General features: G+C 46.9%; 2 protein-coding genes across 5 annotated transcripts in view; one reads left to right on the top strand and one right to left on the bottom strand.

The window, feature by feature from the left end:
• The window catches only part of ATP2C1 (ATPase secretory pathway Ca2+ transporting 1), an 87,587-nt gene extending 71,266 nt beyond the window's left edge, over window positions 1–16,321 (top strand). For 3 of the 4 annotated variants that reach the window (XM_040962965.1, XM_040962937.1, XM_040962946.1), the window contains 8 exons: window positions 669–835; window positions 1,985–2,053; window positions 3,445–3,561; window positions 4,220–4,367; window positions 4,817–4,912; window positions 7,215–7,356; window positions 8,453–8,577; window positions 15,802–16,321. In XM_040962965.1, the coding sequence (XP_040818899.1) occupies window positions 669–835; window positions 1,985–2,053; window positions 3,445–3,561; window positions 4,220–4,367; window positions 4,817–4,912; window positions 7,215–7,356; window positions 8,453–8,577; window positions 15,802–15,897 (960 nt within the window). In that variant the 3' untranslated portion in view covers window positions 15,898–16,321. Of the gene's footprint in view, window positions 1–668; window positions 836–1,984; window positions 2,054–3,444; window positions 3,562–4,219; window positions 4,368–4,816; window positions 4,913–7,214; window positions 7,357–8,452; window positions 8,578–15,797 lie in introns of all 4 variants that reach the window. The other variant, XM_040962955.1, reaches the window with a different exon arrangement.
• On the bottom strand, window positions 16,154–22,498 carry ASTE1 (asteroid homolog 1). The gene is made up of 3 exons (XM_040962977.1): window positions 21,037–22,498; window positions 18,422–18,632; window positions 16,154–16,688 (listed from the first exon to the last, which is right to left on the bottom strand). The coding sequence occupies exons 1-3, from the start codon at window positions 22,327–22,329 to the stop codon at window positions 16,657–16,659; spliced, it is 1,536 nt and encodes a 511-aa protein (XP_040818911.1). The 5' UTR covers window positions 22,330–22,498; the 3' UTR covers window positions 16,154–16,656.
• Window positions 22,499–23,782: the final 1,284 nt, after the last annotated feature.

Genomic DNA, 23,782 nt, shown 5'->3' with positions numbered 1-23,782 from the left:
CACCATGCTCAGTGTACAGCACTTTGTTGATTCAATCATTGCAGTATGGCACACTGATAAAATATCCAGTAATTAGTAAAGTTATTAATCACAGCAGTTGGCCACTGTATAGGTCTTTCATGTGCTGGTTCACTGCCCAAGTGGATGGGCCGAAGCATGAGGGACAGGGACCTTAATTCTTGGGCTCTATTCTGCTGCTTTCCCGGGCTGGATCAGAGTGGACCAGCACCCATATGGGATGTCTACATCAGAGGTCGTGCCTTAACTCACTGTAGCACAGTGCCAGCCCTATATTAGTTCTAGTTTTTTAAAGGCTTGTTTATTTCAGGGGGCGAAACAGAGGGATCTTCATCCACTAGTACCTTCACAGATTACCTAACCCGGGAGCCATTTCATTCACGTTTCCAACACTGGAGCCATATGCTGTTGCTTTTTCCCAGGCCATTAGCAGGAAGCTGTATCCAGAGTAGAGTAGCCGGGACACAAACTGGTTGCCAGTATGGGATGCTGGCTTTGCAGGGGGCCTCTTTGCCCCACACTGCAATGTCTGCCTCTGTGTCTTATCTTCATGATGTGAAAAAATACTAAGTGTTTATAAATCCCTTCATCTGTATGAACGATATTTTTACCAGCATTTTTCTCTCCACCTGTTTGTCTGTGCCACGTAGTCTCTACAAAAGAACGGGTCGGTTGTAGCCATGACGGGGGATGGAGTGAACGATGCAGTTGCCCTGAAGGCTGCGGACATCGGCGTTGCGATGGGGCAGACGGGCACAGACGTTTGCAAAGAGGCCGCAGACATGATCCTTGTGGATGACGACTTCCAAACCATCATGTAAGTGAACAAATGTCAGAGGCTCTTTCATCTTTTCAGCTGAAAATGCATTAGCAATAGCTGAGCATTGAATAAACTAAACAACATTTCTTGGTTGTTTTATAATGTGATCTAGTACATAGATCTGGAGAAAATGGTGTGTATAGGTGGACCAGACATAATGAAAGGCAGACTGTTCCTGAAAGAAGTGTCTGCTGACACCTGCCAGGCGTCCCACTTCTCCGGGCAGTGTACCACACAGCCGTGACCCCATGGGCTCCTTTCTGCTGGGAAAATTGACATGATGAGAAATGCACATCAGATTCCTATTCACACCAGTTTCTTTGCATTAGTACTTACTTATATAAATCCTCATTTCATGATAGGATTTATTATAATTGAATACCTTTCATTCATTTAGTTAAAGTTTTCATTTGGATTTATTCCAGTTTCACAGTGGTCAGGTGGGAGTGATGTGAGACTTGTGTTTTTGGTAATCATTAGTTCTTTTAACCATTTCATTGAAAGTCTAATTCTGTGTCTAGGCGTGCTCCGTGATCCTGTTACGGGAACCCACAGCTCAGTGCATGTGCTAAGTTCTTGCAAGGATATGTGTTTTTGTTTTTTTTCTTCCTCCCATATTTTGAATTGTATGAGAATCATGAAAGAAAGAAAAAGTGTTTATAATACATGTATTTTCCTTGGTTCAGCCAAATGAATTTTATACATGCTGTCATGCCCTAGCCTTTAATTAAAAAATCTTAGTGTGTACAAACAGCGATAGCTAGATCCTGTAATTCCTCTTTTATCATTTAATTCCTGGCATTAATTTAACCCGTGACCAGCTGTCGTTGGCAGTGTTGCTGTTGCTGCCTCCCGTGTGTGAAGACAAGCAACTTTAATGCTGAACTGTCGTTTTGAGAATAACTTAGTACTGTATCATGAGATCGGTTCTGTTTGCGCTTATCAGGATTGATTTGAATGCCTTGCTGAAATAAGTGGTATCATGGGTTTTTGTAATTTTTATTATGTGAAGGAAATGACAGATTCTTTTTAATGCTATATTTACTACATTACGTAGAAATTTACTTTCAGAATTAGCTTCACAGTGCTATAATGTAGACATTTTCCTGTGTTTTTTTTTTTCTCACTTTATTTTTTAAATTTTAGGTCTGCAATTGAAGAGGGTAAAGGGATTTATAATAACATTAAAAACTTCGTTAGATTTCAGTTGAGCACGTAAGTTTGCAAGAAGTTTCTCAACATATACTGTCTAAAATTGTGTCAGAAATGGAACTCAAGGAGAATGCCTAGATGCTTTGCCTAGAGTTGTGGGGATGGTTTGTATGCAGGTTTTTGAAAGCTAGTATTAATTATATCCTAAAAGTCAGATGGCAAAGAGTGGTGGTTATGAAGATGCCCGGCCCCATGGTGGGGTGCCTGGTTTGCTGTCCAGCTGTAGTGTCGTGTCATTGAAGAACCTGGAGGCAGTGGTATATCCCTGGAGGCAGACTTGGGTCTCTGTTGCTCATATGGAATATCTGGATTAAATTCCTGGTTCCCTGCTTCAGACTGGCATGGTCTAGCCCTGCTTTGCATGCATTTGAGGAGCGAACAAATAGATGGAAACACTTTGTATTGATGCTTGTCGCCCTGCCTCTCAAATAAATTTAAAAAATGAAAATGGCATGATAAAGTGGTTCCAAATGTGCTGATTAGATGTCTGAACTGCGTTCAGAATATACACATGCCTGCCTGTATCCACAAGGTCTGTGGTAACAGATTCAACCAACCATGGATTGAAAACATTTTGGAAAATGTTGTATATTGCACTGAACCTGTAGATTTTCCCTGTCATTGTTTCTTAAACAATATAGTGTAACAACTGTTTACCTTGTATTAGGTATTAAAAGTAATCTAGAGATGAGAGACTTAAATGTACTAAAATTTAGTGTATTTTGGGGGTGGGATAGGTTTTGGAACCAATGATCTGCAGTTACCGAGGGGGGAGGTTGTCATGTGAGCCGTGGCGACGGCCCGCTCTGGAGGCCCGCTTCCTGTGGGTCAGCTGGCTCCTGATTTCCCCTCGGGGCTCTGCACGCCCTGAGTGGCAGCTGAGGATGGCTCTGTCACATGTTTGGCAGACCCAGTGGAGCTTTGGCACGTACTTCTGCCTGGCCCAGCCTTGGCTGTTGGAGCATTTGGGGAGTGGACCCCTGGGTAGGAGAAATTTCTTTCTCTCTGCTCTGCTTTTGAAGTAGATAAAAAATAAAATTCTCTTTAAACAAAAGGACGTTGTTAAGAGAAAAAAAGTTGGGATGTTTTTAGCAGCTGCTGAACTGAGAAGGGCTAAATCCTATCTCAGTGCTCCTTGTCAGACCTGGGAGCAATGTGCCATGGTTGAAGAGTGCCTGTAATGCTGTTGAAACTGTTAACTATTATGTATGCTTAATCTCATGTTTGCACTTGTCTAAACATCTTGGAAATCCTCTTATCTGTATGTCTGAAAAATGGAGCATAAATTGGCTGAATCACAGATTTTCTTTAAAAGCACAGCGGTAATCAGATACTGTGGAAAAGTGATAGCACAAAATTAAAAAGTTTACTGTGACTTTTTTTTCCCCCAACAGGAGTATAGCTGCATTAACTTTAATCTCATTGGCTACATTAATGAACTTTCCTAACCCTCTGAACGCCATGCAGATCTTGTGGATTAATATTATTATGGATGGACCCCCAGCTCAGAGGTATTAGCCTTTTCTTGCTTAAATTGGAAAGACAAAGCTTAAAGGTTTGCAAACTGCATCTGTAGATCCCATTAGAACTCTTGACAGCACCACGTGTCACCAGTGGTGTGATGTGCGTCTGAGCTTTCCCCCAGTGCTGCGTACCCACCCGCAGGCCAGGGACAGGTGCAGGGTCTGTGCCTGAGCAGCCAGCTTGCTCGTTCTAAGAACTGGACGTGTTGGACAGAGCCAGGAGTTCAGGGTTACCACCTGTTTTCTGTTGTCAGTTTTCGGGAACTTGGGCAAAGTGTTGAAGGGCCTGAGAGTTGATGTGTGTCATTGGTCCTTAGACAAGGCTGCCTCCTTAGCTCTTTCCTGCATGAGAATATTTTAACTTTCGGTTGATACATTGTGTATTTCATGTCATGTTGGAAAGAGATAAACTTATGCATAGATGTAATGAAATAATATTTTGGAAGGTAATTTTCAGTACTCTGTCAAACTGTACCAAATAGAGGAGGAGACAGAAAGGTTATTTTCAGATAATCATAATCCATGTTTCTTGATATGATTTATTTTCCTAAGAAAGCATGTAGCTTTCTGGAGAGTGATGTTAGGCAGGATGTAAAGGTAGCAAGGTTGTCAAGTCGTTTACTTTCATTTTTTGTTTTCTTTGAAGTCTTGGAGTAGAGCCGGTGGATAAAGATATCATCCGCAAACCTCCTCGCAACTGGAAGGACAGCATTTTAACTAAAAACTTGATACTCAAAATTCTTGTTTCATCAATAATTATTGTCTGTGGGACTTTGTTTGTCTTCTGGCGTGAGGTATGTTTCCCAGCTGAGCCACTGTGTTAAGCTGTACTCTACATGATGTTTTCATTACTCTGTTGTTTTACACAGAAGGCTGGAAAGTAAGGACAGCTCTTTGAGTGAAAAATGGGATCTTTTTTTAAAGTTTTGGTTTGATCTTTAGGAGTAATAACAATTTGTGATTCATGATTTAGAATAACATCTGAAGAGAAGTATTGTAATAAAAATCCATACTTGAAAATTTGGAGAAAGAGACAAATCCGAGTCTGTAGCTCCATTATTGCGGTTGATGTGAGAGCTTTGTGCTTCTCGTGCTGCAGACTACCGCTGTTCACTAGGTGGTTTGTGGGAAAGTTAGGCTGCCTGTGTTGTCATACCGTAAAGCTGTTTCATCCTAACGGAAAGAAAATATTCATGTGTTTGAGGTATGCAGTCATCAGAAGTCATTTTATTTTTCTTGACAGCTGCGAGACAACGTGATAACCCCTCGGGACACGACCATGACTTTCACATGCTTTGTGTTTTTTGACATGTTCAATGCACTGAGCTCCAGATCCCAGGTATGCTCTGGGGGCTGTAGTTGACTCAGTTGGGGAGAGTACTGTCTGAGAGTAAGTAGAAGGTTCAGAGGTGATTGAGTGAGAAGGGGCTTTTAGTTCAGGCAAAGGATTTTATTATTCAGGGGGGAGAATCTGCCAGATGGTCCCTGGTGGGAGCCAACGCAGGACCACTTGCACATGGCGGGATGACAGTGGGAGGGAAGGGGCTGCCCTGGACTTACAGCACAGCGCTTTTAGGCGTCTTAGGGACAGGAGAAGGCAGTGGCTCCTTGGTGTGGGCTTGTGAGAAGTGACCTGTGGGGCATGGCAGGATGCTCATTGTGGTAGACTGAGGGCTTCCGAAAGGGCATTCCAGGTGTGCCTGAGGAGATATGCCAGGGTGGCCCATTGGGAATGGTCTCCCTCTGCCCAGCCTAACAGGAAATAGAGTTAGGGGGTTTTAGACTTGCTTGCTTTGTAACCAAAAATGACCTCCCTAGACACAGCCTTCTTCATAGTACATGCTGTGGGTCACAGTGGGGAGCTGGACCTTCGCGATCTTTCACTAGTAGGTGGAGTCAGTTACAGGCATCCTTCTTCCATCTTCTGTCCTTTTATCTTCTCCCAAGTTCTAACCAGGCCCGGCACTGCTTAGCTTCCTTTTATCTTCTAATATCCTGTTACCTGTTGTTACACTGTCGGGTCAGGTTAACGTTCTCTGAGCATAGGATCAACCTGTTGAGTTCTGAAAAGCTAGGTGTTTGCCTCGCTTAGAAGTTTCATGTGTTACTGCTTCCCCTTCTAGCAGTGTATCAACATTTAGTATATTTTAATTTTGCCTGTCTTCCTCTGTTGTCCCTTAAGATTTTATTACTTCTTGATGGTTTTACTTTTAAAAATAGTGATTTATTTGCATATATTTATTTGCAAAGGAGAGAGAAAGCATGTGTGAGAGAGCTGATACATGTGCATCCACTGACACACTTCCCAGTGGGCGCATCACACGGGGCTGAGCCAGCCGGGCACCGGGAACTTCTCCTGGGTTCCCACGTGGCTGCAGGGTCCCTGCGCTTTGCCCCATCCTCTACTGCTTTTTCGAGCCAAAAGCAGGGAGCTGGGACATGAACTGGTGCTTGCAAGGTGAGGATTTAGCCGTTGAGCCATCATGCTGAGCCCAGGCTCTAAGAACTTAATTTGAATCCCTCACATGGGTGATGGAAACTAAAGTTTTTGGGCCATTTTCTGCTTGCCCTCTGCCAAAGGTGTGCATTGTCAGAAAGGTAGGTCAGAGGCTACATAGCTGAAAGTCAAACCAGGCACTCCAGTACATGACAAGTGGGTGTTCCAAGTGCTGCAGCAACGGCTTGCCCCTCATTTTAATGTTAAAACACTTCATGGATCTTTATATTTGCTTTGTTAGAACTTTCCAAGTGCAGCACATTATTTCCAATCTGGAATAGATTCTGAAGAAGCAACAGTAGCTGTGCTTTTCTTTTATGAGTGTTAGGTTTACCTAACCAGAGCCATTCCTCAAGATAAGGTTTTAGGGATGGGTGTTGTTGCCTTGTGTGTTATGCTGCTGCCTGAGATGCCAGCATCCCATATGTGCTCTGGTTTAAGTCCCAGCTGCTCTGTTTCCAGTCGAGCTCCCTGCTGCTGTGCTTCGGTGTGGGAGACTCAGATGGGACTCGTCGTTGTTGGCTTTGGCTCGGCCTGGTTGGAACCATTCTGGCCACTTGGAAAGTCGACCAGTGTGTGGACAGTCTCTCTTCTCTCTCTGCAACTCTGCCTTTCAAATAAACAGTAAATCATTAAGAAAAAAATTTCAGGTTATCTATGTAAATGAATGTATAGAAATGATTACCGCACTGTGGCGTAACAGATAAAGCTACCACCTGAAATGCTTGCATCTCATGGGGGTGTTGGTTTGTGTCCCAGCTGCTCCATTTTTCAAAAATGTATTTATTTGAAAGGCAACAACCAAAGAGATACTGGGTTAAAACATCTTTTTTAAAAATTGGCTTACTAAAATATGTATAGATTTCTTAGTGTGCTTAAATGCTAGAGTAGATATCCTTTTTATAGTCTAATTTAGAGTATCACTCTTCTTAGAACAAGGCTATTTCTGATAAATAGAAAGTCCCTCAATCTATCCCTTGAAAATTTCTCTAAATTTATTCTCAGTTAAAGTGGAAAGATTTCCTGGTATTGACATAGTAGAGTTGTTTCAGTGATACTGCTATTGGGATTTGGAAGAGCATGATTTAAAAGCAGTTGTGTGCCTGAGTGGTGCCCGGATGACGGCTCTGTGCTTTGCCAACAGACCAAGTCTGTGCTGGAGATCGGACTCTGCAGCAACAGAATGTTCTGCTACGCCGTCCTCGGGTCCATCATGGGCCAGCTGCTGGTCATCTACTTCCCGCCGCTGCAGAAGGTCTTCCAGACCGAGAGCCTGAGCGTCCTGGGTAAATGCAGTGCTGCCTCTCGCTTGTGTCCTTAGCCTGCCACTTTCATCTTCCCTCCTGGCTCTAAAAATTCTGTTAAAGTAGTGAAGTAAGAAAAAGTAACAGATTTGATTGTGTTTTTTTCCTGTGGAAATGCTCATTTCATCCTACTTCTAGGTTTTGTTTTCCTTTGCGTCTTTTCTATAACAGACTCTCATTGTTGTGAAATCAGCTTTGGTGATTCTAAAATACAGCAAAATTTTGTTTTTGAGGAGTTGTAGTTTATGACTTTTTAATAAGCTTTCCTGTGTTTTAAAAATTCAGTTGATGCTCATTAAAACCAGGCTGTTCTTCTAAAATTAAAATTTTAATATAGTAATATTTTACTGTTATTATTTCTTACTATTTTTCACATTTTCATTCCATGAGATATAAGTCTGACCCAGAAAGCATAAATTTTATAGCCTTAGAGACCCTACGTTATTATTTCACCAGCCATGCATCAGGTAGATGCTGTGTTACACTTCAAACCTGGTTTCCCTGTTCAAGTGTAAGGGGTAATTGATTTGGTGGAAATGCTGTCTGAAATTTTTGAGTTTTTAAGTTAATATTGTTGTTTGCAAAATGGAATTACGCAGCTTCACTGGTTTTTGCGCTAAGTTAAAATTTCTTAAGGTTGAGCAGTTGGATTTTGCTGTTTCGATTCCATATTCCCTTTTCATTGTGGACATCTGATGCTCAGGGAGTCAGCTGGGAGTTTCAGCAGCAAGTAGGAGTTAAACAGAGTGTATTCTGTTGTCAAGTATGTGCTGTTTTCAGGCTTTGAAATGGAATGCATTGATGTGAAATTTTAAAAGTTGAAATGGGCATTCTCATTCATGTTAGTTACTACTTGAATTGTACTTTTCCAAGGGGGCTGTGGTCACTGTTGAGTCAGGGATCTGGGAAAGTGGTCAGAGAACCTGGTCCTGGCTCTGGCTGCTGCAGCTCGGGGACGCTGGCAGAGTCGTGTAATACCTTGACCTTTCCTCTCTCAAGTTGTAGCTGAGGGTGATTGTGCCTAGCTAGGGAATGGTTGGGAACAAGGTGTTTGAGACCTGGTGTGTTTCTTTTGCAGACCTTTTGTTTCTTGTGGGTCTCACCTCGTCCGTGTGCATCGTGGCAGAGATCATTAAGAAGGTGGAACGGAGCCGGGAGAAGAGCCGGAAGCACACTGGCTCGACGCCAGCGTCCTTTCTGGAAGTATGATGCATATTGCATTCTTTATTTGCAAGCTAGGAATTGCAGTCTGAGGATCATTTAGAAGGGCAAATTCAAGAGGATAATGAAGATTTGAGAACTTTTTAACTTTTCATTGACTAAAATGAACTTTAATGTTAAAGACTTGATTTGAGACTTTAACCTGCTGGCAGTCCCAAATGAAATTATGCAACTTTGATAACATATTCTTTGATTTAAATTGGCTTTTGCAATTGAGTGGAACTTTATATAAAGCATATGGGCAATTACTTAATTAAAAAAAAAAAAAGGCAAAGCCTGAACCACATTTTCCGCACTTGAAGAGGTCTAACAGTATAAATACACTATCTATCTTAGATAGGATAAATATTTTTTTTATTTTTAAATATTGTACTATTTATGGTGGTGGGGCTTTCTTACTAATACACAAATAAATTCAGTCAATTCAAAGTCATTCTTTTTGTTTTAGAAGATGTGCCATGTTTCAGCTACTGTATTTTCTTTCTCTTGTCATGTAAGCAGCTCCAATAACTTGTGCCCCCATTTTTGTATTGCACATTTTTTGCACAGGAAGTGACCACTGTCAAATCACTGTTTTCTTTCTTTTTGTGACTGAAAAGCCAATACTGCAATTTGAAGTAAATGTTTTCTTTTCTTAGTAAGTGTAAGTGGTTCTTTTTGTTTTTGTAGGCAAGAGTCTGGTCTTGGGGAATTGCAGGCTGTCAACAGGCCTTCCAGTTAGGGTAGCCGTATTTGTAAATAACCATTTAGAGCTCTACACATTGGAGATTGGGCTGGAATTTGTAACAAATTATTTTAATGCATCCTGTGTCCTTTTTGAGTTAAATATAAATTACATACTTGTCATATTGTTTTGTCATTCCCTAACACAAAATTCAGCTATGTAGAGTTTTTCCACATGTTTTCAGGCATATGTATTTTCTTCACAAGTGTAAACTGCTAAAATTAAAGCACACCAAGCTCAAGCACCTGGCTGGTTAGGGCAGCCGAGGGAGGTCCTGTGCTGGGCTGCTCCGTGCGGCACAGCCCTCTTGGCCTAGACTGCAGCACGGCCCAGCGTCCGGCCCTTCTCCTTTTCCTGCCACTTGTTGTCCACATCGTTGCTTCTCTTTTATTGGATATGCTGGAGAAATAGGTGAATCTGTTTTGTGTAATGCCATCAGTTTTTATAAATAAAGAGAGGGAGTTTTGTATTCCATGAACTGGAGGGTAAACCACTCATAAGCATTTATCCAGTAATAATCTGCAAGCGTTAGCACTGATACACTTTCGTTGGTAGAGACAATATTTATTTTTCATTGTAACAGTGCAGGGCGCTGAGGCATCCAGGCTGAGTAGCACTGTGCAGTGCTGTGTCTCTTTAGATGGCACCTGGCAGGCACCGTGGACTCCGCCTGCACTGGCCGCGTCTCAGCCTGGAGTTCTGCGATGACTGTTCTTGTGTTAACCAGACTTGCACGTAATCCAAGTGCATGTGAATCTTGTGCTTTGCAGTTTAAGTCTAGAGATTGACTCCTATGAAATAAATGTGCCTATCCTTTTTTGTTTATTTTTTTACCTGCAAAAATAAATGATTTCTTTTCATACTTCCCACTTGGGGTATTAGCATTAAAATTATACATAAGGATTTTTGAAGTTAGGGAAACTGCTTGTTTAAAAAAAGGAGTTAAGGTATCATGTACAGACCCAGATTTCAGTTTTCTATAGAATGTCTTGGATGACCTACATATGACTGAGGGGAGTGGCATCATCAGCCTCACCTGTAAGCAGCGTTGAGTCAGCCACAGTAAGTTCATTCATGTACCATTCTCATACTCATCTGCACAGTTGACAGCTGGTTGGCAGCTCATCCTGATACCCTGCAACGCTGGCCCCTGCTTTCACTTTCTTTAAGATTTATTTATTTTTAAAGATTCAATTTACTCATTTATTTTTATGGTAAAGTCAGATATACAGAGAGGAAGATCTTCCATCTGCTGGTTTACTCCCCAAGTGGTTGCAATAGCCGAAGCTCAGCCGATCCGAAGCCAGGAGCCTCTTTCAGGTCTCCTGCACGGGTGCAAGGTCCCAAGGCTTTGGGCCGTCCTCGACTGCTTTCCCAGGCCACAGGCAGGGAGCTGGATGGGAAGCGGGGATTTTGGGATTAGAACCGGTGCCCATTTGGGATCCCAGCGTGTGCAAGGGAAGAACTTTAGACACTAGGCTACTGTACCAGGCCCAAGATTTATTTATGTTTATACCAAAGACAGATTTACACAAAGGAGAAACAGAAAGATCTCTCATCTGCTTGTTCACTTCACAAATGGCTGCAAAGACTGCAGCTGAGCCAATCCAAAGCCAAGAGCCAGAAGCCTCGTCTGGGTCTCCCATGTGGGTGCAGGGTCCCAAGGCTTTGGGCAGTCCTCCACTACTTTCCCAGGCCACGCGCCTGGAGCTGGGTGGGAAGTACAGCACCTGGGGTATAAATTAGCAACCATATGGAATCGCTGTGCTTGCAGGGGGAGGGTTAGCCAGTTGAGCCCCATGCTGGTTGTTTAAGTGTCTTTCTATAGGAAGTGATGGGGATGATGCATGAAGTAGCTAGCAGTGTTACAAGTCGGGGAAATGGTTTGTTTCAATCCTCCTCCACCTGTACACATGGGGCTGTTTTGGGGTTGCCAGACTAGCACTCAGAGAAAATCTCAGCTCAGAGGAATCTGCTGCCTGGTTTTGTAAATAAAGTTTTATATAAACAGCTATGCATTTTTGTTTAGATACTGTTTATTGCTGCTTTTATGCTGTAACAACAAAAATAAGCCATGGAATAGGACCGTAAAATGTGAGCTATTATCTGGTTTTTCAGAAAGTTTGATAATCATCTAGATATTCAGAAAGAGAAAAATCATACACTGCTTCCAGCTCCTGGAAAGTTCCATCGTTCCAGCTTTCTGGAAGCCAGCTCATCTCTGGGGTAGATATATGTGGCAGCAGATCTGATCCATGCGGTGCCTGAGGCTCCATAAGGCTTCCCCTGGAGAAGGCGTGTCCGCGTGGGCTGAGAACATGAGCCTTAGCCAAGAGGGCCCACATGTCAGGCCAGCCCTCCCCGGGATCGGGCGTTCTCTGCCACTTCCAAGGTGCAGGTGGCTTAGACCATCGTTTCAGCTTAGGAATCGCACTGTACAGACAGGACCACTGAGACACAATCATTGATTCATTTATGCCCAAAAGGAGGAAGAGAGAATTCTACAGCCTCAGTATTTGTTTAGAAATTGTATCTTCTATAACTCTAAGATACTTAAATTACAAAATACATAAAGTCACTTGAATGCTTTTACGATTGGCATGGAAGACCTTGTAGAGGTGATTGCAGACTCAGTTTGATGATGAAGGCCCAGATGCCTGAAAGAAAAATCCCACAAACAGCCCTCGCCTGTAACTCTTGAGCGGACATCACAGCCCGTGGCTGATGACATTACAGTGAGCGAGTGTCTCCCTGTACAGGCTTACTCACAACAGGCTCATCGTGATCGTCCAGACTTCCTTTCTTACTGGAACTGCTCGTTGAAAAATCTATTTCCATGGTCTCAGGTGAGAGATTTCATGTGCTGGAACTCAGTCCTAAGGGGCAAGACCTACAAGACCGGTAGAACAGGAGACGTATTTTAGGGAGGGGGTGTATAACATCCTGCTCCTACAGAGCAATCTTCATTGCCGCCCCCAGCCCCCACGCCCCGTTTTATTTGCATCTCTTGAAGTCGGGTCTGAGATTTCGGACTTAAATTCTCATTCCTTATCATAGCGTTCAGTCTGCATTGCCCATTTTGCAACCCCCTCCCAAGAAAGTTGCAGAATAACTCTTACTATTTTATTGTGTTGGTTCCCCAAGCATGGCTTTTGGGTGCTAGGTGCTGAGTCACTGGGTAGTGGTGAATACCCTGTGCAGGGTCCTTTGGAGCTGAATGCCTCTGCTGACAGTGGCTAGAGAGAGAACCCTGATTTACTAAGGCTGAAGGAGGATCCTTGTATGAAGGGAAAAGATGGTGGAAATTATTCAGTTAACATTGAGTTAAATACTGCCCAGTATGCCTGCCACACCAGTCATTTCTGAGTGGGAGTGAATGGTTTCCATATCAGGTGGTTTGAAAAGCAGTGTTGATGAGAAGCCAGGAAACAGTACGTTGGTGTTGTATCACTTCCCCATAAGCCCCCGTCTCCAAGAACTAAAGAAAAGAGGATTTTAACAAAAGATGCTTATTACCCTCATTAGATCTGGTTTTGGGGTGAAATGTAGACACACGTGCGTGTGTGTGTGTCTGAAAGATTTATTTTAGATATGAACCATCGGAGATGGAGATCTCTGATCTACTTCTTCATGCCCCCGATGGGCATAAGGGCCAGGGCAGAACCAGGCTGAGCCAGGAGCGCCCTCCGGGGTGGCAGGGTCCGAAGAGCTGGGGTCATCTTGATCGCCTTGTTTGGGCCATTATCAGGGAGCTGGGTCAGAAGTGGAGGAGCTGTGGCAGGAAGTGGCACCCATGTGGCATGCCAGTGTCTGCTGGCAGTGACCTCACCCAGTGGACTGGCCCTGTTGTTTTCTTGGTCCTGGTGGTGAGCAGCCAGATTTTTGGAGACATAAACGAACCACCTCAGTAAGAAACCCAGTGTGCTCCTCACATAATCAACTTATTTTAGGAACTGTTAATTGAGGAGCAAATGACCTTCTACTTTGCAGTGTGTAGTCAGCGAGGGCCCGTTAACACTGTGGGAGGCGTGTGTTTGACTCTGGTGAAGCCGGGCTCGCTCCTCTGCTCGGAGTATTTCCACCTGCTGGGAAAGTGGCAAGCACAGTCGTTTGGGTTTGAGGAATGAGATAATCCTGTTAGTACTGATGACGTGCATCAAGGAGAGAATGAAAGAGCAAGAACAGTTGGTGTGAATTTCAGTAAAATGAAGGTTGGAACACACTTTCAAATCTTGCCCAAATGTATTCATTCCACTTGTTTCGTCATTTCATACTCTTTATTTGGAACTGGCCAGCACCTTCACAACTCTGGTGGTGTGCGTATCTTAAACACACACTCGACTTTCCAAAGCAGTGCCTTCCAAACCTTTTTGGTTTGAATGTAAGATGTACGTTTTACGATATATGTGTGCCTACTAATTTAAATTTTTAAAATGCTGGTCACAGCCCTAACTGCCTTTTACACCCCACTAAGGCATGGTCTCCCAGGAGAAGGGTTGGAGTCAGGCGTCGGTCTCTGGATCTGGTAGTTGAGGACGTATTTATCTTGCTGGAGCTGTTACCGTGTCTTGACCGAGAGCACAGCCGGAGTCCCGCCCGGCTCTGAGCTCGCTCGGTTCCCCCCAAGCACCCTAGCAGCTGGATTTCAGGCACAAACTTCATACTCAAGTATGAAGAGGAAATAGTTTTAAAGTTTTTTTTTTTTTTTTTAAATGAAAATCAGGTTAGTGAAGTATTTGTCAAACACAGCTGGGTAAGTCAGTGCAGGTTTTTTCCCTCAGTTGCTGCAGTTTAAAGGTTTTAGATTACTATTTGCTTTCTGAAGTACAAACATGCTTCTGCTCGGGCTTAAAAATTTAAGTCAGGCTGTATTTATTAAAAACAAATTACAAATTATCTTAGAATTGAAACACTACCTGTTGAAGTATTTACCCCAGTAGGTTGGTCCTAAAAAGCTAAATTGTCTCAGGAGTGGTGAGGAATTTTAAGTCCCAAGTGCACATCTCCTTTGCTGCATACCACGTTTATTCAAGCTCCGAGGCCTCAGTCTGTCCCTCCGGGTCTTCAGCCGTTAACAGCCCAAACCGATTGCTTCCCCCCCAGCAGCCCGTGGTGCCGGGGGTGGCTTCCACCTGGTTCTCGGAGCGGCTGGCCCCCCGTTTCTTCCGCTTCTTCTTTTTTGAATTTGACTGACTCTTTGGGAGGAGTAACTCAGCAGGAGCACAGTGCTGGGTGGCATTGAACAGCTGTTCGTACAGTTGCTTCGCCTCGGGACACAGGCTCAGGAGCCCGTCTACAGAGGCTGAGGCCAGCAGCTGGCGGCAGAGCCCATGCACCAGGCTGCCGCAGTACAGCCTGTGGGAGGAAAAGGCATTTTGTTCAAGTATCAGTTCAGGGCAACAGGAAGTCGTCAAGAAATCAGGCTGGTCCTATGAAGTTACTGCAACACTGCACAGTGCTCTTCCCCTTGAAGGGACAAACAGTGGCGTTTTAGGAAGGATTACTTCTTAGCTGGTGACAGTAAACTCTGGTACTCGGCAAACTAGGAGATGCGTACTGCTTTTGCAATCAGCCTCAAGTTGAGTAAGCCTCTCATACTAAAAGACTTTTGCATGACCTTGGTAAATGACACAACTTGTAAAATATCAGAACAATATCATTTGCAAGGTCATCCACATGAACGAACCTGCCCCACTGATGACTGTATGAACCGCAGTGTCCGATGTGATGTAGCCAGAGCTGATGGGGTCCAGTGTTCACAGTGCAGTCAGCGTGGACGATCATCTAAAGCCTGGCTGCTCTGACTTGCAAGCACATTTCCTTCTGTTCAGAGCACTGTGTGGGAACTGTCTGGCCTCACTGTTCCTGTCCTGGAGGAATCCGTGCTAGTTAGAGAGCTTGCAGGAAAGAGTGACCCTGACTGGCACAGGAATTAGCCAGCTGATACACTTGCGAGGATGTGATTGAGCTGGCAGAGTCATGAGGCTGAGACATGCAAGCACATTTCTTAAGGTTTGGATTAACTAAAAAAATGAATTAAATTGGATTAACTTTTAAAAATGAATTAAATCAAAAAATAAATGAATTAAATTGGATTACCATGAATTAAATTGGATCAACTCTAAAAATGAATTAAATAAAAAAAAAATCAACATGTTTATTTTGATGCACACAAAAAACAAATTTCACAATCCATGCATAAGAGGGATGTGATGTTCTTGAAAAGTACGTATCAGGAAGACACGCATCGATTCAAAAAAGTTAACTGGAAAAACTAATTACTAATCGTGGAGACATTCTTCAGGAATTTAGAAATAATATCGTATTTAACCGTTTCCAGCTCTTCAGCTGTATCCATAGCCACAGATCAGTTACACTAAGATGAACTTTTTAAAGTGAACTCGTGCTTTAAATGTAAGTGAACATGTTTGCTTGCGTGTGCATCCGTCTGAACTCATTTCCCGTGGTGCTTACCGAGTTAGGTCTGGCTCTGGGAGAGGAGAGGACAGCAGCTGGTTGAGATACACCCCCATCTGGAGACAGCACTGCCACTGACAGAAGACGTGAGCCGTGTCTAGATCCAGTCCCGGGCCCGGCCGCACCTGCTCCTTCAGGCTCTGCAGCTCTGCGTGCAGCCTCCTAGCGCCAGCCTGCCGCAGCCGCTCCTCACCTAGAGAGACCAGCCACAGGCACGGTCCTGAAAGGACCGCTCCCAGCTGTCGTCTTCCTCCACAGAACACAAATTCCACCAAGAAGAAAATTAGTTTAAAGACCCGAAAGTGTTTTTTCTTCTGATTTCATAATTGCCTTGCTGAACACACTGAAATCTTTATACTGAAATGCCTTTTTTTTTATGATGATGTTTTGTGCAACCCCAAGTCATTTTTTTTCCTTGAAGTGAGATCTCTTGCCCTGACCCATTAACCTTCAACGTGTCTGCATGTGGCTTCTCCAAACTCTAGTTCTGTGTCTATGGAAAATACAAACAGCTATTAAATCCCATTCTCTCTTTTCTTTCGCTGAACTTCCTTTCCGGGGCTCCCCTGTGCTGCGTGCGCTGGTGGTACAGCAGCAATGTGAAGCACATTTTAACCTGTTCTGTGAGAGGAAAATCAAAGCATGACTCGGCATGTGACGAGTGTGCCTGTTTACTTGGTGGAGAACAAGGGACCAGGAGCAACAAAGCTGGCTATTCTAGAATGTTCTACGTGCTCGGCTCTAGGTTTCCATAGGTTTGTTTGAACATGGTGCACAAAATAGCATCTGGACCAACTTCTCAATGAATAAAGATAAATAAATGAGGCCCACTGTTCACCAGTTAGCAAGCAGCAAGGCACTTAAGCCTGCCCAGGAGCTGCGACCACATTTCCTAAAAGAAGAGAAACACCCTTGACGTGCTTTTTCTGTTGGACTCAGGTAAAAACTCTGCAGGCTTTGGCTCTGAAGGGTTTTATTATCATGCAGTGAGGGGAAACGCCCTCACCCTGTGTCCTTCAAGCAGTACGGTTCCTTGTGCCGTGGCAATGGGCCTTGTGACCATCACTGTCGGACCCGAGCCTTCATGCTGGGGTGTCTGGAGCCCACACCGTGTGTGCCGGTCTGTGCCTTCGGGAAAGCCAGCTGCACAGCAACCTTGGCCAGATGTCCCGTGTCCTGCTGCTGTGCATAAGCCACAGGTGGCTACCAAATCTCAGAGTACTGTCAGACAGGGTTACGTGGGGGTCTTCAAAAGCTTGACAGAGGGGCCAGTGCTGGGGTGTAGTGGGGCAGCATCCAACATGGGCACTGGTTGGAGTCCTGGCTGCTCAACTGTAATCCAGCTCCCTGCCTGTGGCCTGGGAAAGCAGCAGAGGACGGCCCAAGGCTTTGGCACCCTGCACCTGCGTGCGGAGACCTGGAAGGAGCCTCAGGCTGGAGACCGGGTGAGCTTCAGCTGTTGCGGCCATTTGGAGAGTAAGCAAGGGAAGAACCCCTTGTATCTGTACCTCTGCCTTTCAGACCTTTTGGCAAAAAAGTTTGTGGAATGCAGCCCGCAGTAGTCTTAACTCCTCCGTCCTATGGCCCTGGCATGCTGTGTGGGTGCTGGTTCATGCCTTGGCTGCTCCAATTCTGAAATGGCTCTTGGTTACAGCCTGGGAAAGCAGCAGAGGCTGGCTTAAGTCCTTGGGACCCCAAGTGGGAGACCCAGAGGAGGCTCCTGGCTTCGGATGAGCTCAGCGCTGGCCACAGTGGCCATTCAGGGAGTGAGCCAGCAGATGGGAGACTTCTCGGCTGCCTCTAAAGTTAAAAAAAATCATGGAAAATGCATTGTGAAAACATGCATGACTTTCAAAAACTTTGGCACGTAAATATCTTTCCAGTTTCATGGATTTTTAAAGTCCCCTGGTTTCTTACTCATAATCATTTTTATTTATTTATTTATTTATTTTTAAAGACTTAATTGAAAGCTAGAGGGAGAGACACAGAGATCCTATTTGCTGGTTCACTCCCCAAATGGCTGCCGTGGCCAGGGCTGTGCCAGGGGCTTCATCTGGGTCATCCTCATTGGTGGCAGGGAGCTGGAGTGGAAGTGGAGCAGCCAGGACACAAATTGACACCTATATAAGATGCCAGCATCACAGATGGCAGCTTGGCGTGCACAGGATATCCCGTCCGAGAACAGGTGTCCCAAAACGTTCACGTTTATTTCACCTGATATTTAAATGCAGATAAAATTGCTTCATTGTACTTCTCTAGGAAAAGCTCCTTACTACTATATATAATGAGTGAGAGTCACAGCAGGGAAAAAGATCTGACAGAAGCACACGCATGAGTACTTGGTGTGGGTCTAGGCATTCTGAAGGGCGGCTTCAGGCCGATGTTAAATGCATTTGCTGCTGCTGCATCAGTGATGGGCAGAGGAGGTGGACCACTAAATGTAGCTAACGGTACACAGGGAATCACGTCAGAAAGCAGAAGGCCCCCAGCACAGGCGTGACTTGCAGTGACGCCCCCTAGCGCTGAGCCTAGCACATAGCAGGGTTCCACAAAAGCTACCAAGGAATGATGGGAACAAATCACCGAGTAACGGCCGACAAGCTCCTGGCATTTCCCCGTACCTACCCGGGCTGTTGATGATGGCATGCAGGGGTCCCACCAACATGCCCAGCAGTAAGGCTTGCAGGTGGTGCAGCCTCGCCTTGGCCTCTGAGTGCTGCAGCCAGAAGCAGCTGACCGCAATGGGCAGCTTGAGGGCCGCAGGGACCGGCTCCAGGACCGTCGGCTTCACCTTCAGGGTTTCCAACAGAAGCATCTGTCGCCTGGCCAGGGAGAGCTGAAAACACCAAACATCGTGCACGTTACCCGCCTCGCGTGAGGGGACTTCACGCGGACGAGAGGGCTCCAGCTGCTAAACTTACCTCCCGTGGGAGGAGTGACAGCATTTACAACAGAAATAAGGTCCTTCACAAACAGGGCAGGCCAGAGGGGTAGGTACAGTGTTCCTGCGACAGCGCACGTGACAGCCCCCTCTAGGCGGCTGGGCATGCTCAGTGCTCACATCACGTGGGAAGTTAAGGTCCATCTGTAATCAGGGGAGCTGAGGAACCTGCGCTGTGGTCAGCACCCCAAGTACTGACGCCCTTACACAGATCTGCACTCTCCCCAGCCTCAGCTGTGAGCGTGTCTCTCCACCACGCCACTCGAGTTTGGCTTTGGTTTTTAACCATTACTTTTACCTCTCAGGCAAGTCTATGTTAAGAGTGTTACATTGTTTTTCTGTTTACTTGAGGTTCACTGGGATTCCTTAAAATGCTATTTTGCAAGTTTTATCCCAGCGCCTAGATGGCTGGTTTCTGGCACTTTTTGTGAGGTGAGGTGATGGGCCTCCACAGCTCTCAGCATGAGATGTGGCTTCACCTCGGCATTTCTCTGAGCCTGCGGTCCCTGACCACAGCAGCAGACGGCACCCGAAGTAGAGCTTTGCTGCTGGCGCAAACACCCCCCAAGTCCTGGAACACCCCCCAAGTCCTGGAACACACCCCAAGTCCTGGAACACACCCCAAGTTCAAATCTGGCCCTCCTGCCTGGGACAGCCCTGGGCAGGTCTGGTGATCTGGGTCATGGGCATGACTTGAGTTGCACGAAATGTTTCACCCAGTCCTCCAACCTCCGCACTGCCAGCCTTCAGCTGGTGGACGTCATCCCACGTGGCAGCTGCTCTTCCTGTGGGAGCCTCCAGCGGCAGCTGCCACTGAGTCACAGGGGCTGCTGAGCCCCAGGACTGCTTAGGGTTCACCTGAGCACTGGCCGTCCCAACTGCCATAATCCCAGAAGGAAACCCCAGCCCACGCAGTGATCTTGGGAGCTAAATGAGAGACATAAAGTTGCTTTCACAACAGCTAGCACAGGACCGACCCGTTGTTACTGTGTGATGCTAAGAACCACTTGTGTTTGCTTTGGTGTTTGGAACCACACTTGCACCTGGTCCGGTTCAGGATCATCACGGGGTAATTCAGAGCACTGAAGTGAATACAGCATATATTGTTGCCGAGGGGAAGCAAGGTGACAGCTCAGAGAACTAGAATTCCGCTCTGCTTCAAATGCAGCTAGGAACGCTTGCGTCACCTCTGCTCGGCAAGGACAACGGCATGCTCACTCGTTCAGTTGGATTTCCACACTGCGGAACACACAACACAACACACACAGACACACACACCCCACACACTGCGGAACACACACCACAACACACACAGACACACACACCCCAGTTCTGGAATTGTGAAAGGCAGAAGTGATTATGAAAGTGGTAACCACAACAAGCTGAAATGACTACATGCATCGTGCGTCTGCTCAACAGAACAGGGCATAAAAAGACAAAATCTGCAGACAGCTCACAGTATGTCATTTGGCTAGGGACCTGACTAGAAGTACACAAACATACATAACCCACAGAAAAGGGCAAAGCATTTTGAAAAACTTCACAGAACAGAATGTCCAAATGGGCATTCAGAACGGAATGGATGGTCAGGGAACTGCAGGCTCCCTGCTGTGACGGCTGAGACGCTGCGACTCCAGAGGCCAGACAGCAGGTCCCGGGCAGGCCGTCAGGCGCAGGGCCTTGTGGGGCCTCTCCTTGGCAGGTCATCTGGCACATATCCCATAAGCTGACCACGTGCACAGCCCGTGACCCAGCTCTGCCACTCAGCTTACACAAGGACACTTCAAAAAGCTGGTGGGAAAACTGGATTGAAAAATACTTAGTGTAAACAGTTTGAGATCCCTGCGCAGCTGTTTCATCCTGTGCATTTCCAAAGTCTTTTCAGAAGCATTTATAAAGTCTAAACTGAGTCCAGACTACGTCACTAAGAGGTCAGGACCCAGTTAGATCCTCGCCTTGCAAGCACTGGGATCCCATAGGGGCACTGGTTTGTATCTGCTGCTCCTCTTCCCACCCAGCTCCCTGCTTGTGGCCTGGGAAAGCAGGGGAGGACAGCCCATGGCCTTGGGACCTGCACCTGTGTGGGAGACCTGGGAGAAGCTCTAGGCTCCTGGCTTCAGATCAGTTCAGCTCCAGCTGTTGCAGCCACTTCGGGAGTGAATCAGCGGATGGAAGATCTCCCTCTCTGTCTCTGCTTTCTCTGTAAATCTGCCTTTCCGATAAAAATATGTAAATCTTAAATTTTTAAAAAATAAACTGTAAAGGGTTTTACCGTAATCTTCTTAATAGAAGTACGTACCTCGGTCAACGTGCTTAAGTCAGGGTGACCCTTGAGCAGTTCTACTGCCTCGACCACCGACGTCTTGATGTTCTTCTGGATCCTTTCCACTTCCCTGAAGGCTGGTGGCCGAGGAGGCAAAGCCTGGCACGGTGTGTTCCCTGGACGCAGGGAGGCGTGGAGAAGCAGCCCGTAGATGGTCTGGCGGATGGGCTGCGAGACCCTGTGGGCATTTGACCGCTGCATGTTCTCCACCTGGGTCTGCAGGATGGTCCGTCGCAGCACCAGGGCGTCACTAATGAAAGGGGACAGCTGGCCTTTGGCTAAAGCCACGAGGACCCACTCCGGTAGGCCCAGGTTCACGGCGTCGGGACAGACGTAGGTGCCGCCCTGGAAGAAGTCGTGCAGCCTCCCCGGGGACTGCTGGTACTCCTCCATGGCGCAGCACAGGAGCTCCTGCACACTGCCCCTGGCCTTTTTGGGGAGATAGTTCAGAACCTGGGCTAGCGCTTCGGCGGGGTCCGCGTAACGAGCCAACCAGTTCAGCAGGCCCAGGACGCGGCCGTGTCTCCTGCCCTTGGCCGCTCCCACGCGGGCTTTGCTGAGGAACGTCTCCACGATGGGCAGGTTGACGTGGTCGTTTCCACACAGCACCGCAAACAGAGGCAGCAGAGTTTTATTCATATTGCTGAAGTGGCGGCAGAAAGCATCGAGGGAGAAGCACTTGGCGGGGATATAGCAGTTTTTCGTGGCCTTGTCGGCGCTGATGTTCCTCCACTGAAAGCTATTCAACGGGCAAAACCCAGTTTTGAGGTCGAAGATACAGAAGTCACTGTCTGATGATAACACGGGGCAGTCCCAATGGTTGGCCAGCGTCATGATGTCCCGATCGGCTTCGGCAAAGCACTGAACAAAACGCACACGCAGCCTCGCCAGCACCTGTAAGAACACTTCCCGGGCGAGCAAGGGGCACACGTGCCCACCCCTGCCGACGGCAAGCGAATGGGCCGTCTGAATCTTCTCTCTCGCTCTGTCCTTTAACGTTGTAAGCTTCTTGTCTGAAATGTCACATCCTCCGTCCAGTACGACATACGGGCAGATGTCGCAGGCAGATAGCGATGCGAAGAAGCTTTGTACGACCTCTGCGAAAGCATCGTAGTCACCCCCGTACCGCAGCTCCAAATCCGAGCTGAAACAGAGTCGGTGGAAGAGAGCATAGCCGTCAATAACGATCTTCGTGTCCCGCACCTTCAAATCCGTGAAGAATTCACAACCGTGATCTTCCACGAAGCTCATCAGCCCGCGGATCCCCATGGTGGTCCCCGGCAGGGCTGCCTGCTGAGTAAAGCAACGCGTTTTCAGCGGCTGCACGATTGCTCCACCAACAGCAAAATGTTAACAAGGGCTCTTTGCCTAGACCAAGTGAGGTGTCGCTATCCGATGTGGGTGGGGAGGAGGAGGGGAAAGGCAGATTTACAGAGAGATCTTCCATCCGCAGGTCTACTCCTCGGCGGTCACGACGGCCAGGGCTTGTCTGGTTCTAACCTGGGAGCCAGGAGCCTCCTCTGGGCCTCCCACTTGGATGCAGGGTCTCGATGATTTGCTACTGCTTTTCCAGGTCATAAGCAGGGAAGCGGAGTGGCCGGGACACGAACCGACACCCAATATAAGGTGCCAGCCCTACGGGGTGAAGGACCAGCCCAGGTACCTGAATTCTTACCTAGATGCTCAGACAACACTGACCGAATGCTTTTCCGTTGTCTTTGGCTTTCTTCATGAGTCACAGGTAAAGCGCAATGGTTGCATGGGTTCTGGTCTTTGCATAGAGGCTGCTAAGGGACCTAAGGGGAAATCCGAGCGTTACTGACACAGCAGAACAGCTCCAGGAACTTGTAATGCTTAACACTCACCATCTTATAATTTAAGACTTTTTTCTCATTTTTTGCAAAATAAGCTATAAAAATCACATGCATATCACTTTCATAATAAATCAGAAAGATGGGGCGCCAAAGCACCAGACATCTGGGCTTGCTCACTGCCAGAGGCTGCGAACTCGTGCAGCAAGCTGCTCATGTCAGCCCATCTCCACATCGGCAGTCACCTGGACTCAGCCGACAGGGCGTTTCCTTTCGCCTCAGCTTTCAGGGTTGTTGCTAATCCTGTCAGCCCCGGATTGCTTTGTGTTGTTTTTTTGCACGACTTCAGAGTTTTGGAGTTAGTGCATAAGAAGGCATTCCTCGTGCGGTTTCTGACACCAGCCCCGCACCTCGCACAGCCCTTACTTCCGTGTACACGTTGGTGTTGCAAAGCTTCCACAGGTCCTGAACAGCTCAGCCTGCGCCGGATGATGAGTCTGGGGACCTTTCAGGGCCTGACCCGCCGCCCCCGCCGTGAGCAGGGCCCACCTGCCCAGCTTCCCGGAGCACCAGGGGCCCCGGGAGCCGAGTGGCGTCCCGGGCAAGCCCGCTTCCGGGAAGGCAGTGGCAGCGCACCGCGCCCGGGGAAGGTCCTCGAATCCTGAAGGCGCGCGAGCCCAGAAGGCTGGGTCTCCAAGGCTCCGAAATGGCCGGGGGAGCGAGCAGGGCCTGCTGGGGAAGGCGGACACTTCCGCCCTGCCCCGACTTCCCAGCACACACCGCGCCGTCGCCATGGCGACGAGGCAAACATTGCCCAGGCTCCGGTCTTCCGGGTTCTTGCAGGACCGGGGCCGCTCTCGGCGCCCGGGGTGTCCACTGGCCATCTGAAAGGTATCGCGGATCGCGTTGCT

The sequence above is a fragment of the Ochotona curzoniae genome, unplaced genomic scaffold (assembly GCF_017591425.1).
Source record: "Ochotona curzoniae isolate NIBS_2020 unplaced genomic scaffold, NIBS_Ocur_1.0 contig_1302, whole genome shotgun sequence".
NCBI classification, from domain to species: Eukaryota; Metazoa; Chordata; class Mammalia; order Lagomorpha; family Ochotonidae; genus Ochotona; species Ochotona curzoniae.
The sequence above is the reverse complement of the archived record's forward strand: the minus strand, read 5'-3'. Positions and strand labels throughout refer to the sequence as shown.

Excerpts from the sequence above, each read along its gene's own strand:
- ASTE1 (XM_040962977.1), bottom strand. The coding sequence starts at position 22,329 with ATGGGGATCCGCGGGCTGATGAGCTTCGTGGAAGATCACGGTTGTGAA. Across the intron at positions 18,633-21,036 it reads ACTTAAGCACGTTGACCGAG|CTCTCCCTGGCCAGGCGACA; the intron begins GTACGTACTTCT and ends TGGTGTTTTCAG. Across the intron at positions 16,689-18,421 it reads TGCCATCATCAACAGCCCGG|GAAATGTGGTCGCAGCTCCT; the intron begins GTAGGTACGGGG and ends CTCTTCTTTTAG.